The 19797-nt window shown below is 41.9% G+C and overlaps 1 protein-coding gene across 2 annotated transcripts; it reads right to left on the bottom strand.

The window, feature by feature from the left end:
- Nucleotides 1-670: 670 nt before the first annotated feature.
- gtse1 (G-2 and S-phase expressed 1) lies at nt 671-16198 on the bottom strand. Of its 2 annotated transcripts, none has more exons than XM_036145914.1 (12): nt 16078-16198; nt 15750-15812; nt 15618-15675; nt 12764-13394; nt 12504-12665; nt 8465-8597; nt 7328-7681; nt 7109-7160; nt 4940-5158; nt 4610-4835; nt 3340-3456; nt 671-970 (listed from the first exon to the last, which is right to left on the bottom strand). In XM_036145914.1, the coding sequence occupies exons 2-12, from the start codon at nt 15769-15771 to the stop codon at nt 884-886; spliced, it is 2061 nt and encodes a 686-aa protein (XP_036001807.1). In that variant the 5' UTR covers nt 15772-15812; nt 16078-16198; the 3' UTR covers nt 671-883. The 2 variants fall into 2 exon arrangements, with proteins under 2 accessions (XP_036001807.1, XP_036001816.1); XM_036145923.1 differs by lacking the exon at nt 16078-16198 and adding an exon at nt 15898-16050.
- Nucleotides 16199-19797: the final 3599 nt, after the last annotated feature.

Below are 19797 nucleotides of genomic sequence, written 5' to 3'. Positions count from 1 at the left end.
TCTAATTTTGCGACATTTTATCATTGAGACATTTCTTAAACCAGTCCAATCGGTCAATTTCTTTCTTTTTATTCCTAGGAGCACATTTGTGTTTTTTGTTTTATTTCTTGTACTACCAACCAATCACAGCTCTCAGAACACAGCTTTACACCTAGCAACAGGGTCAACCACAGCTCCACATTTTTGACGTCTCCTTACTCAGAGTTGCACTGATCTTTATCTGAATCAGATGCTGAGGCGTGACCTGGAAAGGCTAGTACTTGCAGGAAGCTTTTAGAATGAGCCGAAGGTGAAGGATGGAGCAGGTGACCATCCTCTGATGTCAGAGGCTGGTAGTAGGCTACCAGAAGAGTCTCACTGCAATTAGCAAGACTAGCTATTAGGAGGTGGGCTACCCCATCTTTTTCCCCACAACACACATTGCTGTTAAAACATACAACAAAATCAGATAATTTTTTTTTGAAGAACTGAATATTAAGTGGCTGTTGTGACGTTTTCACATAACTAAATGAGGAAAGTCTGTTTGTACAAACTGCAAAAACACAGCTGCTCCACCTCTTCCTCGTGTGTTTGTCACCATGTGGTATGGTTAGTGGGGGGTTTATGCTGGAGATTTTGATAAGAGTGCAGGGAAATGATACAAACGGCCAGCATGAGCAACAAAAGCAGAGCAGGTCTACAGTAGTGACTAACATTTATTTATAAAACAGCAAGAAGGAGACGATAAAAGTACACTCAGTTGAAAACTAAAGCAGACTCACAATGATTATTTAACACATTATCCTTGAATCAAATCATTCATTTGACAGTGTCCTGGGTTTCTGGAGACAGAAAGCCGCTGGTTCCATTTAAATAACGGGAGATGTTTGTAGCCTCAGGCGGATCAGAAGGACAGGTTGATGAGCGGAGCATTGTTCTCTTTTTTTTCCTCTGGACTCCACTTGATAAGAGGAGAGCTCAGGTCAATTAGCTGGAAAAAGAAAAGATTTAAACATCATTATCGCATAAAAAAACAAATCAATCAATACAAAAATGACCTATAATCCACCGGTGAATCTGCTGAATTTTTAAGCATAAAGAAAACAACTTAGTTTGAGTCCCATTCTTAGCTTATTATTTCAGTGCCTTCTCATTTTACCACTGTTAAATAACACGGTTTGATATCTATTTAGTTTGTTTCATGTAGCAAAATGTTTACTGGGCACAACGGGGGTGTTAAACCCCAGGCTCTCCAGGGGCCAGAGTCCTGCTACCTATAGACATGTCTCTGGTCTAACACACAGCTGAATGATCTCCTCAGCATCTTGTCAAGTTCTCCAGAGTCTTGCCAAACGCCAAATTATCTGATTTTGGCTCATTAAAGCAGAGCTGCATCTAAAGGACAGTTGTTCTTTACAGCCCTGTTGTCTAAGAGGTGGGGCTCCCCCTTGTGTTCATAGTAGGAACTGCTGAACAAGCCAAGCTGCTGGGAGCAAAGTTAACAGAGACTAAAGCCTTTTAAAGCTAAACACAGTTAACAGGCACAGAGCTTTATGCTGCTGAAGATGAATAAGAATGCATCAATGTTAAACATGTTGCATTAGCTAAAGACGAACCCGAGCTCTCTACTAGGTGGTAGAGAGCTACACTACTCCACCAGACCTTCTTAAAAACAGGAACCAGTCTGCTGCCCCGTCACAAGACGCCTAGAAGCGGCACAACAGTAACTACCTCTGAATTAAAAGGGGGGCCAGAAGGTCAGCATGCCATCAAAATGTTTGGCTTGACATTATGATCTGTTATTCACTTCTGCAGCAATGTGGAAATTGTATTGCAGTTTATATGTCGCGAATTAGCCTGTTACTCTTCACTTCATTGATTGAGTCTTGTTTATAAAATGCTAGCTGAATTTCTCCTTGCCCTCCCCTTTACATTTCCAAGGGGAATGTAAGGGGGAGGGGCCTAGTAATGTACTATGACAGTTAAAGCACAAAAAAAACATTCATCTTAAAATAAAATAATATACACCAAGCGTTTGTCCTGATAGTCTTCACTCTGTCCTGTTTGAGCCTGAAAAGAAGTTTCCAACTGGGCGTGGTCAGCTAACAAACTCCTGTAAGGGCCAGCAGCCCATGAGCTACTGGCGTAGAAATTCACAGTCATAGAACGTGACTAGACTCCTTAACAATAAAATGTTTACAGTCAAATATTAATTCTAAATATTTCATTTCAAATATTTTAGCATAGCAACATTTACAGCAGCCAAACCGTCCTAACTACTGACCAGCTCTAACGTGGTTTCCACAGGTATGTGGAGGATTTATCTTTGGTGAGTACCTCTAAGTCTGTTGCTCCAGTAAATGTTAAAAGTAATTAAATCACATTATGCTTCTTCTTCTTAAAATCAGTGTTTATGCCATGACTCTGTGGTCCTGCTCTCCTTCTGGTTAGAGGGAAGACAGCACACTGAGAAATCAGATACATATAGCTGAATGTCTACATCAACAATGGTTTCTCATAATCATGGCGTATAAAAGGATCCACAAGGAGCTGCAGTGTAATCAACACCCGAGTTTGCTTCTTACAGTTTACAGACACAAACTTAGGGGATTTTCCTTCAAAACACGCTAAACCAGCTCTAAATGCTCTAAAGCGGCATCTTTCCGAAATACTGGTTGTTTTGATCATAGGAAAAGGCGTTAGGTTCAGCTCACTAGCAGAAAGACATTAACACTATTTTTTTTCTGTGTTCATCACAAGCCATATCGTTACTGCAATATTTACTAATATTATTGCATATCATAACTTTTCCTAAGACCCTGCAGCCCTACTCATGAGACAATGTGAGCCCTACGTCAAACTGTTTCTATACAAACGTTACGCCGCTGTTCTGTTCAGCTATTTCCCCACAGATGACAACTAATAAAAAATAAATAAAAAAACAAGTTCTGGTGATATGAAAAAAATCCAGACTCACAGCACAGCTAACAGATAAAAAATAAATGAACAATTAAAGACTGAGACACAAAAACATTGACTATCCAAATGCAGAATTTGATTATAAAAACACACTAGAACCCAGACAATAGAAATCATAATACGGTTTTGCTCAGTTTTCTAAAGCATTTTAACCATTTTTAGGCAACGTAGAGTGAAGGAATAAAGAAAAGCCCACCATAATTGTATCATTTGTAGCATAGCTGAATATATTAAATATTAAAGGTTTCTGTGGAAGCACGCTGTATGGCTGGTGCTGAGTGAAGTTGCTGGCCTCAGGATGGAAGCTTGTTTAAAGCAGAAGCCCTGAGGTTTAGTGAACTAAAGGTAAACGTAGACACTAGACAGACTGCGGTGGGTTACCTGAGTTGTGGTGCAGCTCTTGCTGTTGGTGCGAATCAGCTCGGGGGTGTTGGCCAGATCGATGAGGAGTTTCTCTTGGGGCTGGAGGGTCGGCGGTGGGAGATCCAGCAGGAGAACCTGAGGAGAGAAAGTCAGACGTCAAAAGACTGAGATTTTTCTACGAGGATCAGATGGAGGATTGTTGCCACATCAAGCGATATGGAAATGTTTTCAGTCTTGATTTGGGAGAAACATTTCTATTGAATGTTTGTAAATCTCCTCTGGCTGCAGTTTGATTTGTCCTTTATTCATTATATGAACCGTTAATGCTGAATAAAAATAGGTCAGATAGACTGGAAGGATTATGAGGTTTACCTAAGAGTCAACTGGTCTGCTAGAGATGAGGACTGGGCAGCGTAAGCCCCTCTGTTGTTGCAGGTAGGGCTGGGCGATATGGATTAAAAAATAAATCTCCGATTTTATCATATGAAATCCGATTAATCGATTTTTTTCCTCCTTTTTGTTTCATAAAAAGAAATTAAAGAAATTATTTTAAAACCTTGCTTTTATGTCAAGCATTTCGTCAGGGAGTTGACCTGAATTCAAAGTGCAACTAAAAACAAGCAGTGAAACATGCTTATAAAACAAGATGGCAGCATTTGCTGCTAGTGGTATTACACATTGAGCTAAGAACAGGCTTCACTGCACTTGTGAACTTCAAACTAAGTTAAACAAAAAGTAAATAAGTAAATGAAGTACCTCGTATTATGGTAAAAAAAAGTTTCTACTTAACAATATTTTGACAATATATTTGCCTAAACATATATCCAGCATCACATGCTGTTCTCTTCATGGGAACCCAATGAGTGTATTGGCAAAATAAAATCCAGATTTTCCAAAAATTTCATCTTAAAGAATTGTAAATTCGAATTAATCGATTAAATCGATTTATCGCCCAGCTCTAGTTGCAGGTAATGTTGTTCCTGTAATGCCTGCAGCTTAAACTGTTCCACGCTGTCGTTACACAGAACTACTGGGGTCTGAAGACAGGAGGCCTCTGCTACACACTGAAATGTGTCTAATTGAACAGCCCGCTGGGTTTAGCTCATCACGCCTGTTTTCCTACTCATTTTTAGGTTAGGCTACTGACATGCAGGATCACATATAACAGTAATTTCAAACTAGGCTGCACCATAGAAATCACCCTGAAACAGATCAGACTGGCCTTATAGTTTCACTCTAAACATGCATCCCAAACAGGGAAGTGAAAGAAAAACCAAAAACTACTGACCTCCTGGGTCTTGGCTGCGCTCCCCTCCGTCATCTCCGGTTCCAGTGGACCGCCGGTGGGAATGGGTTCACTCACCGTCAGCGCTCCGACATGCGTGATGTGCCCCGGCTTCGTCTCTGGGCCGCTGGCAGGTAGGGTGGCGGGGGGGTCCTCCTCCTCCAGACAGAACGGCTGAATGTCAGGGATATGAACAGGCTCTTCCTCCTCTTTGCCTTTGGGAGCAGGGCTACAGCAGAAGAAGAGTACAGTCATGGATTCTGAGACGGTCTCGGGCAACTCCCCAACTCCCCCCCCCCCCTCACACGTTCCCCGCTGTCGTAACCATCTCACCTGCACCTCTGGGCTTTCTCTGCTGAAGTTAGCGTGTGACTGATGCTGGAATCTGTTGTAGATGGCGGCCTGAACGTCCTGGTCTGGCTGGAGGGGGTCAGCAAGGTAGACGTCCTGCGCTTCACTGGCGTGGGAAGGCCAGAAGGCCGCCGTGCTGCCACAGGCTTACAGCCGCCAACAGAGGGCGTCAGAGAGCCAGCTGGCAGCTTCTGAGGGCGACTGTGGGAGAGAAAACCTCTGCTGAGCCGACAGAGCTCAATGTGGAGGACAAACTTATGCTTTTGCTTTCCTGTTTCTGGACTTATAAATCTGATTACTGCCAGCAGTCAGAACTATTTACTAAGATAATCCTTTATATAAACTAGCAAGAAAAAAAATAAGTTGGAATAGATTTGTTTTCTGGTCAGTTTTAAGGAAAAGGTTGTAGACCCTGCTGTAAGCTACAGGGGTATGACATATCAAGACGAGAAAACCTGATTCACTGGAGGTCCATGTGTACATTACAGAATTTTCAGACTTTTGTTGAGACTTGGGGAGGGGGGTGTTGGTGTTTGCGGGTGGTTTGGTTAGAAATTATGTTTCCGCATTTATTTCGCGACAATAAAGCACCCAGGACTAAAGCAGCACACACTCAGGGCAGATCTGGGGCCTTTTTGCTTTACTAACAGGTAGGATTGTCACAGTACTAAAATTTCAAACTCGATATCAATACCTAGGAGAGTATTCCATACTCAATACCATTTTCAATACCACGGGGATAAAAATATGAAATGATTAACGTGTAACTCACCCCCATGTAAAAGCATATTTCCGCCTCCAGACTAATTTGAAAAACTACATAAAGTCTTGATTAATTTGTAATGTGGACACAAAGCATGGTTGATGTTGGCTTTGCTCTGACTGCAGACAGGTTTCAGTACGAGGCAGGAGCTTTCTGCCTGGGAGGGAAGTTCACAGCAACCGCAGGGAAGTTACTTCTAGGTTGGACAGTGGACATTCACGCTCGGCGCCGTCAGCCTCCTGTTGGAGCCGATACAGGGAGGCTGATCTGGGGTTGCCGCTCTCTGTCTGCTGGCTGGCTGTTGAAGCCGTGGGAAAGCGAGTATCCAATATCCAACCTGAAACCAACTTCACCGCAGTCTCACAGCAGCCCCATCTGGGCTGCCTCAAGACACTAACGGCAGAACAACTGGTTCCTTTCACGTAAATTCACCAATAACGCATAAAAAGATGCTTGATTTGTTTCCAGTTGCTTTTTTTGAAGAAAAAAACAAAAAGCCGCTAGAGGGTTTGAAAAGTGCAACAGTGTTCACTATGGAGGAATAAAACGGAGCTGCTTTTACACCCCACAGCAGCAGAGCTACCTACGTCACCAGATCAATTACGTCACAGCAACCCAAAGCAACGCACGTTAGAAATTCAGTGCAAAGCCACCGTTTAACCCTAAGAGGGCGCCACACTGACAATTTAGACACAAAAGCAGGATTTCAACAAATATGCCCTCATTTTTCAATATAATGACCAGGATATGTAGACAGTACTATAAGACAACTATGTTAACCGTTTATTGGCAAAAGAGTTGATTTGGGGGCGACTTACCTTTTTAAGGAATAACAAATATTTTATCAACATGAAAAATTCCCCTTTTTCAATCTAAACATGGAACATGCTTTCTCAGCAGAATCACTGATGCTAGTTAAATAAGTGCTAAATAAATTACTTAAATATAAAACCTGCCTAGTAGCATGCTAGCCACAGCTGATTACACATTAATGCAGACCACTGGTCGCACTAACATCAGTAAAACCTTTAATATATTAAATGAAGTCATTAATTCATCATGAAGGCCAGGGTGTCGGTCCATGAGATGTTTGGCCAAGTTGTTGTGCTGCTTGACTTCGTTGGCACCGCTTTAAAGCTCTGTTTGCACTCAGGCTTGGCAAGATCTTTGGGGTTTCTTTGTTTGCCTCGTATACAAAATATTTAGGATTGATACCATGTCGTAGTATTGTATCCGGATACAGCCTTTGAGTATCAGAGTCAGAAATACTTTAATAATCCCAGAGGGATTGGCTGGCCTTGGGATGGAAGTTTGTTTTTGATAACTCTACTACCAGGTATAGGTCAAAGCAGTCATTGTAATGATTTCATCATGTGGATCCACTGTACCTGTCTGCGGTGCTGACTGAGAGGCCTTTGGGCTTCATCACCTTGGATCCCCCTGAGGATGAAACTCCAGATTAATAGAGATTACCAACTTGGTTTAGTTTGGACTCAAAGCAGAAAACAGGGTCTGCTTTAAGGACACCCTCACCATTACACCATGTGCCACTTTTGGATATAAACAGAATATCCAAAAGAACTTAAAAGTCGTGTCTTATTTCTCACCATCTGTGCACTCGACTCCTTTGTTCTCTAAGCTGGGCGTCGAATGAACCAGCGCCGCGGGTTTAGATCTCAGCAGCCGGACCGAGCCGACAGACATGGCTCTCTCTAGCACTCTCTTTGGTGGAGTGGGCTGGATGGGTGTGCTCTCTACTCTCTTTAAGGATGTGGATCTGGCTTTGGCACGCTCTCCATCAAGCAGCTTTTTGGCCTGGCTGGGCTGTGAGCGCGACGCTGTGCTGGAGGAAAGCGGCCCTGCAGAGCTGGAGATAGTGGAACGACGAGTTCTGCTCAGACCCGGCTCTCTGCTGACGCTGCCGGGTCCAACGGAGCTGCTCAGGCTTCGGTTCAGTTTACCTGAGGGAGCACAGAACACGCACAGCAGGATAAACAACGCAGCCGCGGCTAATGTTCTAATTAAACTCTGTTAATGAAAACACTGATCAGAGTTTATAAAGCTTCAAAGGGCTGAGAACAAAGCATCTTCCACAATTATAATAGAACCCTTTTAAAAACTTCTATTCACTGGAGAAAGTTTACTTTTACCAAAGTGTTTAAAGCAAAAGAATAAACAAATAAGTAGACAGGGGACCAGAGACAGTTTTAACCCATTCAAAAATACACAAAAACCCTTCAGGCTTAAGACAGAGCTCTCTGAAGAGAAGTGACCTAGTTAATAAGAACTATAGCAACCCACTTTTAGAAAACAAAGATGTTTTTCTGTAGAACTCAAAAGGTAAAACCACACCACATTACAAGATGTTTGGTTCTTTTTACAAGAAAATGACATTGTTACTAAATCAATCACAGCTTTCTCCAAAATATTATTCATAAAATGCCATCATTTCCTGATCCAGGAGATCCCACGACAGACAGAACTGGACTCTTTAATGGGATAAATCAGAGCATCGTGTTGGGAAACACACCAAAACCAACCTTTTGGTCTCAGACCTCAGAGCATAAAGCACACAGGGATATTCTTAATGTATGTTTTTAATCCTGTCCTCTAAGAAAACGTTAAAACAAACAGGTTTGAAAGAACAATTCTCTCTCAGGTCTTCATATGATAGTGTGCGTCCAAAACAGGCGTGCTAACCTAATCTCTGCAGACATGTGGTGGGAGCGTAGCGTTTAACTGACCTTTAGCAGGGGACAGGCTAGTGTTGAAGCTGGACAGTGAGGATGACGATGAAGAGGTGTTCTTCCTGTCTGTGGGCCTCCTGCTCTGAATAGGGGGAACTTTAGCACCAGAGAGCCTTCTCAGTCCGGCACTCTGTTAGCGGGGAAACCAAAAAATAACACCTTTTACACACAGTGCACACATGGCTAAGATGTAAACGTTTAGGATAACCATTTCTGTGTTTTCATTATAAGAGGAGCAATGGTTGCTCCTCTCTTACCATACTTTACTTAGAAAGCACTTAAAAAAAACAGCCAACGGCTGAAGCAAAGTGCTGTAAATCCCTGCAAGCTAAAACACATCCATTAAAAAACTAAAATAAAAAGATAAATTATAAAAACACATAAAAGAACAATAAAACCAATTTAAAATAAAAACTAAGTCTCGCTGGTGGTAAAAGCCAAAGAATAACAGTGGGTATTAAGGAGAGTTTTAAAAGTGGGCATTGAAGGAGCCTCTTATGTGCAGAGGAAGGTTATTCCACAACTGAGGACCAACAACAGAAGAAGCCCCGCCCCCTCTGAGCTTCCTCTTAGACCTCAGTACCTCCAGGAGATGCAGTTCAGCTCACCAGAGGGGGACCCTTCAGGCATCTGGGGTTCTGGTTTCTCTGGTGTCTGCCTCTGTGCTCTGCGGCAGGGGCGAGTATTTGGCTTTTCACAACCACCATTAAGCATTTTTCTCATGGATAAACCTTACATAAACAGGTGTACTCTCTCTAACACCTACAGGTGCTTAGATCCAGGTGCTTACAGACTCACTTCTTCACAGATAAACCTTATCTTCTTCAGCTGTTACTTTATACATCCAGTATTAATTAGTACTGTATATTCTTCAGTGATGGTATCAAGGCATTACTTGTTTGTACCTGTAATACTTTATCAGCTGGTTTTGCAGTTCTTTTTATATCTTATATAGCAGACTCAGAGGATGTTATATTGCTCTCTCCCTTTCCTCTCCTCTCTCTTTCACCTTTTCTCCCCTTTTAACATTGTCTCATTTGATTCACTCCTTTTTTACTCTTCGACCTTCCTGTTTCTATGTCTGTTGACTGTTAAATAGTCCCAGCATAAATTCTAATGAAGCTTCTTGCATATTAATATATTAATATCAAGTGGAGCAATATGGCGAAAGCAGCAAGGCTCCACTTATGAAAGTAAAATCTGTTGGGCTCTTTTTGGCATTAAGACAACATTTCTTAATGCAACATTACCAGACAGGACAAAACAAAAACAAACAAACAAAAAAAAAACCCGTAAAGTATGAATTTTAAAATGAACTCTAAAATGTACTGGGAGCCAGAATAGGGGTCATAAGCTGTTTTTAGAGTACCTGTTAAAAGACGCTCAGCAGGTAACGCTCCGCTGCGTGACTGAGACTGAAACAGCCAAACAACATACAAACGTGTTCAGTCTTTGGTGTCTACAAGTTAATGTGTCAAATCATTTTTAAGTGGTACAGGAGCAGCATATCGTTTTCACAAGCATAGAGCGCCCTCTTGTGGCTATAGACGCTAATGTTATCTCCTCAGTTCATGTCGGTCAAAATTAACTTCCATTTAAAATCGATATATAAGTCAGGATCGGCCAAACTATGAAAAAAGTGTGACTTATAGTCCAAAAAATAGGTAATCTTTTTTTTCTCTCTGAAACACTAAAAATACTTCCTTGAGTTTGATTCACACACAGCTTCAATCCCTTATTCACTTTATGCACCTCTGATATCGTTTTTTTTTGGTTCAGTTTGTTTTATATAGTATGGATTCAGGTACTGTATTACAATTCATAGATGCTTTTGTATAGATTATCTTTAGTTCCAAAAACACATGTAATCACTATTTTTAACAACTCCTTTTTTCTAGGCGAACGTTTGGGTCACAAGTGTATGAACCAATATACAAATTAAATATTGCCACACAACCAAAGGTCAGCGGTTGGAAACCCAGTCTGTCACTCTGGGTCACTGATCAAGACTCTTGACCACAGATTGCTCCCTTAGGGTGGGTTAAACACAGAGACCTAATTTACCCTCTGTGGGACTATAACAGGGAAATCTTTTTTTAGAATATATTTAATAAGGACACTCTACTCACTGCTACATGCTTGTTTTAGTGGGCTAGGGAGAAAGTAAATCCTGTTTCAGTCGACTGGAGGAAAACTCTGTGTACAAAGATGCTACTTAGATGGACTTTAGTACTTAGGCTATTCATCTGTGGGATTTCCAACACATATGCTCATATATATTTGTGCTATTATAAACTATACTACTGTATAGCTAATAGTAAGTACGTGTTATTTTTTTCACCATTATTTTAAGCAATTATAAATCTGGTGTTAAGGCTTTTCCTTTCTGATTGAAATATGAATGATTAGAAATTAAAAAAAAAAAAGAGTTTAACCTATTTTAGCGCTTTGATTTTTATCCCAAAGATATGAAGATGCCATCCTAAGCCTATTAGAAAAATGCCCAGGAGCTAAGACTTGATTCAGTGCGTAAAGTAAATAATAATAAAGTGGATCTATATTCACTGAGAAGAAACCTAAACTGGACTAACAAATATAGAGACATAGATAAAGCCAATCTACTTCTATGGATCAGAATCAAAGAGCTTTGGCTACAATATTGAATCAACTGATTAATCCATCTCTTAAAACTCTCACAATTCTCCCAAGACTCAGTTTGGGAAAATCCTCTTTTCCTGAAGGCTGCTACATAGGGCAGGATTTTTAGCCAGATTTTCACCCACATCTCCCCCTTTCGAGGCTCCAATTATCACAGTGTCTCTTGAGATAATCTTAAAAGAATATCCTGCCGTGTGTGGTGTGTTAAGAGCGATCGGGTCCGCTCGGTGGAACATGGGAACCGCTCCAACCTCAAATCGGGGATATTCAACGTGTTGGATTGTTCAGCCCCAAGATCCAGCCGTGTGTGGTGCCTCCCAAAGTTAAATGAGCACAAGGCCTGTTGAATGTAGCCAATCAGAAAGCGAGGTGAGGGATTCCCTGAGAATACCCCCCCCCCTCCATTTCATAGTGCAGCAAGCATAGAGCCCCCCCCCAGTTGCGTTGACTCCCCTCATTTAACCAACAGCTTTTCTTTTTGTTATGTTTTTTCTCTGTTAAAATCAATACACAGACTATCCCCATCATTCATGTTTCTTCACTCTGAACTCACGTTTGATCTTGAGAGGATTCCCAAGATTTCCCATCTGATATCTGAAACATCTCAAGTGAAATCTCTTTGTGTGTGCTGTGTTGAGCTCCTCGTCTGACCGGACACCACACACTGTATGAGCAATCATGTTTATCTAGGATTTTTTTTTTTAATCGGGATGTCGTGGCTTTGAAAACTGTGTGACTATTTTAAAACCTAGCAGTGAGAACCAGCCGTCATCTCTCAAAGGAACCAGAGGGCTGGAGGAAAACATGGTTCAGTTCTGTCCCGCTGGTCAGTAACACATGGTCCCACCTCAGGAGACGGAGGCGAGGGTGTCTGCTGGATGACAGAGAGACGGAAGGCTCTCACATGGTCGCACAGATAAGACCGCAGACGTCCGCCCGCCTTAGTTTGCTCCCAGAACGTCTGAGTATTTGGGAGCCTTCAGTCTTTGCCTGAAGCAGGGACATCTAGGGCCAGTCACTTTAAATGGGTTTATGCTGTGTATCTGGGTCTCAGGGCCTTTTTCTTTGCAGTTACTGTAACCCGGCATAGAAACAACACATTTAAACATGAGAAGTGTCAGAAAATAAGGAGGATTTGAAAACCTTTCACAGCAGAAAATAGTTCCACATAAACTGCTGCGTAATTAAAGCTTCAGCCAGAAGTTGGTGACGCCACGCCTGATTCATCGTTTAGAACAGCAAACAGGCTTTCGCTCACTAGTTTGCTGAAAATGTGTCGACAGCCCATTCAGTCATTTAGAAGGAAAGGAAGCTTTGGACAAACCAAAGTCTTTCTGCAGCACAGACATCATTTCCTGGGAGGGTAAAGGTGCGTTACCTTGGAGGGCGGGGCCAGCGTCCGTTTACCCAGCAGACTGGAGTTGAGGGAGCAGTCGCTGGTGTCAGAGGCCACGCTCACTGAATCAGAGAGTAAATCTTCTGAAGACTCTGCCCTGTTAATAGGACGAGACGACGGGCTCTGCCTCAAAACTCCTGCAGTCTAAAAACAAAAAATTAAATTAAAATAAATCTTACACGTCAACAACATTCTGGTTTTTCACTCTTAAATTGCTGCAAGACTAAAGATAAAACATTCACTCTGCTTGGTGGCCGCAGTCTGGCTTTGTCCGGTCCGCTCTTGCAGGCTGAGCGGGAAGCAGCCGGAGCCACCGGTCTACTGGGCAGCACTCCGGCGGCGCCCAGCGTCGCCTTCCCTCGCAGCGTGGTTCTGGACGGAGGCCTGGCGCCCACCATGGGGCTGGAGGCACTGAGTCTGGCAGCGGGGTGGCCGGATGAGGTCCTGCCCGCTCTCAGCTGTTGGCGCTGGATGGCAGGGGGCAGCTGCTTCATGGGGCTGTCCTGCACACAGAAGGTCTGACGTTTGATGAAGCCGGGTGCACCGGCGGCGCGGCCCAGCATCCCCAATTTAACTTCGGGGTCCTGGGTGAACTCCTCCGCCCCCGCCGCAGGGCTAGCTGCCGCGGCAGACGTCGGCTGGGTGGCGCTGGTCCCCTCGGCGCGCGGCTCTCCGCCTTGCAGCTGGCTGGCCAGTCTGTGGGCTTCTTCACACACAGCTTCCAGCAGGTCGCCGGTCAACGGGGTCCAGTCCGGCGACGCGTTGCAGCCGCCGTCCTCGAGTCGAGACGACGCGTCGTCGGAAACACGCCGCTCTTTGTGGCTGACGACGCCCACGAACACCTCATCCTCTTCCTCCTCTTCACCCTTGGAGCTGCAGACGACACATAAACCCCAACCAGAAACACAGCTGTGAGGGAGGCCACACGCTGCAAACGTTCATCATGTAGAAGAGAAACGTCACAATGAGGCCGTTTTAAACCTAACGTAGGAAGACTGCCGTCTAAATCCTCAGGAACCTACTGCACTGAAATAACAACACAAGCAGTGCTCCTCCTTTTAAAGGTTTACATCATATTCATCAGGGCCTTTTTAAATAGATTTTATAGGTTAAGTCGGATTTGCAACCTGAAGATTTAACTTAGGAAAAATCAAGATTTTCTTATGCACTCTCCTGGGCTTCCATGAAACTCTGCACTATTTCAGTCCTGAAAGGGGGAATTATTTTGGTAATAACATGTAATGTTGACTATATGTTTAGGAAAATATATTGTCAAACTACTTCAAAGAGGAAACCGTTTTACCCAAAGAGTAGGCAGTTTTATTCATTCATTTACTTATTTTTTAAGTAGGTGGAAAGTAACATAAGTGAAGTCTGTTCTTAGATGTGTAATACAACCAGCAGCAAACATTTTGGTTATTTATTATGGCGGGCCTACCATCTTGTTTTATAAGCATGTTTAAAAATTCAGGTCAACTCCCAGATGAGATTATTGAAATAAAAGTAAAATAAATAAATAAAAATCATTCCAGCAATTTGCTTTTTTGAAGCAAAAAGGGAAGAAAATTGATTTATCAGATTTGTTTAAAACTAAAAATTGCAGATTTTATTTTAAAGCCATATTGCTCAGCCCTAATATTTATACACAACACAAATGTCATCTTTTGAACATCTAAGTGAATCTAAAACCTTTCTAAAAGTAGGGAAGACCCTCACACACAGCCTGGTCTAAGAGGAATTCCAACATGCAGCATGGCTCTGTGAGGAAGTCGTCCAACACAAGGTTCACTTTTTATCACATTCTTTTAATGTGGACAGCATCTGTGCTTTTAACTCTGAGTTAGTCATTTAATAAAGGCCTTTCTGGGGCATTTTTCTCACAGTGTCAGCTCTTTTCTCCGTGGCTGCCAAAGTGAACTGTGAAATAATGATAAACCCATTCATTTAAAAGCACATTGCCATTCATGAGGTGGTTTACTTTGCACTGATCATTTACAGCTGAATGTGGGAATGTAGAGGGCAGCACATGATGTAGAACCTGATCATGTTTCTGCCAAACGCCATTTTTAGCTCAAGCTGTATGCAAACTTTCAGTATAGATCCTTTTAATTATATAAACGAGACGCCTGCTCTTTAAATAAATGTAGCAAAAGGCTGTAGAGTGTCTGAACCTGACCAGGCCAAGTGGTATCAACTACCCTTAAATGATCATGACTGACTACAGTTAATATTTTCTCTTTGCCAGCATTATAAAATCCTTCGTTTGCCGGCACCGATTGGATTACCCACCACTTAGACCCGAGTCACGATAAAGCTTTCAAAACCAAGGGCCCCTCATCAGCTGCCAAGCACGGTGGAAGCACAATCATGCTGTGGGAATGTTTGCTAAAGGGGACTTCAGGGAATTATTTCTAAATATTAGCAGGGCTGCAAGTATATATTCGAGCCTGTGTGTTTAACTTGGTTGGCATAAAATACACAATAAATTAAAAACCCGTGAACGCAGCTCTTCTTAAACACCGCTGAAGTCATATGTTGATTGATCCCTCCACCATGGAACAGTGGAAATAAAACACCTTAAGCTCAGACCGATGACACGGGGATCTCCGACTGGAGCTTTACATGATCAGTCAGTGATCGGGCCAACGGGTTCGTTTTCTCTGTGCACTGCATTTTAAAAGAAAATGTCCATAATGAACATTGGCGCTTGAATAGATGCCAAACTAACTCAGTTTGCGCTAAACTCTTATACAGTACGTCCAACACAAGCAAAAGCTGCTTCCTTTAACAGGCGGACCTCCTAGTGTTATTGAGCTGTAATAGAAGATACAGATCACTAAATTCTATACCCAGGAGAGAGAATAAAGGGTCAGCCAGAAAAAAACATGGATTCCCTCAATCATTAACACGTTAAATATATGCAGGATAAGACCATTTTTCTTACTCCATCAGCATTGATGTGTACCTGATTGCTTTACGTCACAGTTTGTCTGTCTTCACGTTGCAACACTGACTGAGGAGCTGCTGAGAACCTTGTTACAACAATTCAACCTGAGGCTTATAGGAGCCTGAGCGCGCTGGCATGCTCTCTCTCACCTGGCAGGTGACAGGGACACGTCGAAGTCAAACTTCTCGTCTTGCAGAAAGCACACATCTGTTGAGGAGCGGACAGCGGGGTTAAAACAGCGAGCGAGCCGCACCGGGAGCAAAGTGTAGGAAGTGACGTACCGCTGTTAGCTTCACACGCCATGTCGCTGCTCTCCGGAGGAAACGGACTGGTCCAGTCTAGAGCTGCAGGGCGACACACACCTCTGACATCAGACTAAAACCAACACCCGCAGCTAGCTTAAACACCGACGCGCCACCCAGTTCTTACACGACTGTGACGAGGGTGCAGGACTCCGGGCTAACTGTCCATTAGCTTGCTAGCCCTTTTCCAGACATCGTCAACCAGTATGGGACTTAAACTATAACCCAGAACTCTTAGCATCCGCTGGTGACGTCTTGTGGACATAAATTATTGCCTATTTATTTTACTAACCTAAACCATACAAACCTTAAATTCGTATGAAATCGTTTCTGCTCCGCATTCAAACTTCGATGCGTCAACACACCCAGCGAACAATTCAAATCTCCTGCGCTACTGCACACGTGACTCAGACCCCCTCTATGATTGGCTGAAAGGGATGTAATGAAATGGTGAGCGGAGTTTGGGGTTTGTAGTCCAAAAACCCGCTTGGCCGTCTCTTTTTACGACCGTCTCTTTAAAAGTGTACTTTTTACGGTTCTCATAGGCAAGGCAAGTTTAAGGCAAGTTTCAGTAACAAGACAATTCACAGTGCCGTACATGAACAGAAATAAGAAAAGAAAACATACAGAGGAAAGTGCTTTGCCGCCTAATAGTAGCAGTAGGTCAATAAATGTTGGACTACAAACTTAGAATATGTTTGAGTTATCTACAATAGTATAAATAAAACATTCAAAGGCAACTCTAAACAAACAGGGGTTTAACCTTTATTTAAAGGAGCTAAGAGTTTCAGCACTTTTAGAGTGTTCTGGGAGTTTGTTCCAGATAAGTGGAGCATATGAACTAAATGCTTCTCCATGTTTTGTTTTGTTTTGTTCGTGTGTTTGTTTGTTTGTTTGTGTGAAGAGTACATTTGAGTCAGAAAACCTGAGTGGTCTACACTGATAACAAGTCTGTGATGTATATTAATAGCTAAGTCATTCAGTGATTTATAGACTAACAGGATTATTTTAACGTCTATTCTCTGAGATCCAGGGAGCCGGTGTAGGGACCAGAACTGGGGTGATGTGCTCTACTTTTTTTTGTCTTAGCAAAGGAATGGGCAGCAGCGTTCTGGATCAGCTGCTGCTGTCTGATCAACTTTTTAGGCAGACCTGTGAAGACACCATTACAGTATCAATTTGACAAAAGATAAATGCATGGACTAGTTTTTTGTGATCCTGCCAAGACATTAGTCCTTTAATCCTGGAAAATTCTTCGAGTGATAGAAAGCCGACTTTGTAAATGTCTCTATGTTTACCATTGTACCATTCTACATTCTGCACATTATCAATCTAGGTCTGCTCCCATTGAGAAACGAGAGACATTCAGCAGAGCTCTCCAAGCTGATTGGGCAAAGCGACACGCAGTGTCCTCCTACCAAAGGTTGGTTTTAATCAATCACAGTATCAAATGAAAATGTAAGCAACAGCCGACATGAGAAACCACAACAAGGTAAGCTAGTCAAGGCACTTCTTGCTGTTCTACTTTCAAATATGAAATTGTGGATTCTTACAAAACAGATGTGATAGCAGCAACTACACGTGCGTCCTTCTGCGAAACCATGTTAATTAAACCCTGTTGTCAATGTTTATTAAACCAAAATACTGCAACATGATTGGCCCGAACCGTTTTTGGAACCGCTAAGACTTCAAACGGTTGAAGTCTTAGCGGTACAAGATGGATTCTGGTGTATTTGTGTATGCACAAAAACTGCGAGAATTTATTTTGCAAGTTGCAGGAAAGGTTACAATAATACCAGCACTGTGGTTCTTCCACAGTCTGCATTTACATGGATATCATTAAACACCTTGACAAGGGTAGTCTGTACTGTAGTCAGCACGGAAACCTGTGTTGATATTAATATGGGCCTGCTCCTGCTTATTTCTGAAGGCCCATCTTACCCCGGTTTAAGATTTGGCAGCAAAGGAGAAACAATTATTAGAGGCAAACATTTAAAATATGCATATTTAATTCATTTGGAATTCCAAGAGACAAAAAAACTTACAAGCTCAGTTTGTCACCCACGTCCTTCTCCCAGGCATTGCAGTCTTTTGTCTAATCAAAGACATCCTTTTATCACACTAACTAACCCCTCCCGATTAAGTTGGGGGTGTGGGCCCAGACACCGTGGCTCCAGACTCTATCTGCTCTCAAAACAAGGAAGCTCTTCTTCTCAAGGTCTTCATCCAGTAAAGCTGATTTAGTACCCAAAATGTCCTATCAGGTGTCAAGCCAAATGACCTCGTCAACTATAAAGCAGCAAACATCCTGTGAGCTGTGTGCGTTCTGCCTCAGAGGGGAGACACAGTTTAGAGGCCAGGAGTACCTTTCATTATTCTCCATACAAATGGCTGATTAATATAACAACTAACGATATTTTCCACAACACCTGATTAAAAGACATCAAGCCAGCTGGTCAATATTAAGAAGATATTAAACTGCTGAAACACAGCTTTTTCAATCATCTGAGATGGGCCTGTAGTTTTGCAGTAGTGGCATCACTACTGAAACATCACCACAAGTTTTGATAGTGACTGTTTCGGTAGTGACAATCTTAGATAACTTTGAGCCTAGCTTAAAGAGGTTGCACAACACATGGTTAGGTATATCACACACACATATAAACCTTTTTTTCTGCCAGAAAACCAAAAAAACTTTGTTTACATGCAGAAAATAGGTGTTCAGTATTGAAGTCTGATTTTCAGATTTTTGAACATCTTTTCTTCAAAAATGATGAGACCCAGCTACTCGCCATGCAGCTAAAACATGAGAGAGCGAAAGGAATACTTCTTGTTGAAAAAAAAAAAATAGAGTTGAGGCTTAAATCATTCTTAGCCTATGGACTAAAACCTACAATGTTATGGTAGTGGCAACAAAATCAGGGACAAGATTTTTTTTAGATATGATTCATGATTTGCAAAAATAGAAAATTTACTTTTTTACACCTCACTTTCAAATCAACCAAAAAGACCCCTTTAAAGACAACAGTTGTAAAAAGAAAATCATTTCACTACCATTTTTATTATGAAATTTAGGAATTGAAGTTGGGGACAGCCACCTCCCAATGTAAAGTAACCTATAAATTATGAATTTATATATATTAAGCATACTGATATCTTAATTAATATTTTGGGTCTCTATAGATAATTGCAGGATCTTAGTAATCATGTATAATTGGAATACCTAAATATTTTTTTTCTTTTTTTTTAATTGGGGACAACAGTTCCGATTTGGTAGAACGGCCCTAGTAGTGATCACATTTGGTTAATTTTCATTTCGACATGTTTGTTTGTAATTGTGAAAAACTACAGTCAACACAGTTTTTTGATACAAGATATATTAGGCCATTTCGTTTTACAATACGTTAAAATTAACAGGTTTATAACCCAGTGTCAGTCCCTACAGGTTAAAATGAAGTTATGTAAAATACAAATATGTATTTTACATCATTGCTACATTTTTCTTTAAGAAATACAAGCTGTCACGGTTTAAATCTGCCACCTTCTGCATTTTCCAGGAGCAAAGCTAAACTGCAAACTAAACTTGGCGTTTCCACGATAAAATTCGACTTTCCAGTTCGGAATTCCCACTGCAGCGGCCGTTTTTGTTTGAGTTCCAACCGCGAATTCGGAAATTGCGACTTCTGGGTACAAGGAGACCGCACCAATACAGCTATCCCTCCATGCGTCTTTATTTGGTAGTTTATACATCTTACCACCAGATGGCAGTGTTGTATTATCTGTGGCAAAATTCTCCTCAACAAAACATAGAGGTCAACCAGCAGCACCACTAACGTTTTCAACGTTTTTTTTTTTTTCCAATTAGCTTTTCAATATTCAAAACCTTTTAAGAACTCGCCCTACAAACCATTTCACCTTGTTGAAACAACCTTAGCAGCAAAACCTTGGAACAGTGATTTTATTTTGGCCCATATACTAAAAGAATTCACTCTCTCATACTTATGGAGGACCTTGCCTTAGCATCCAT

The sequence above is a fragment of the Fundulus heteroclitus genome, chromosome 2 (genome assembly GCF_011125445.2).
Source record: "Fundulus heteroclitus isolate FHET01 chromosome 2, MU-UCD_Fhet_4.1, whole genome shotgun sequence".
NCBI classification, from domain to species: domain Eukaryota; kingdom Metazoa; phylum Chordata; class Actinopteri; order Cyprinodontiformes; family Fundulidae; genus Fundulus; species Fundulus heteroclitus.
This window is presented reverse-complemented; position numbering and strand designations above follow the sequence as displayed.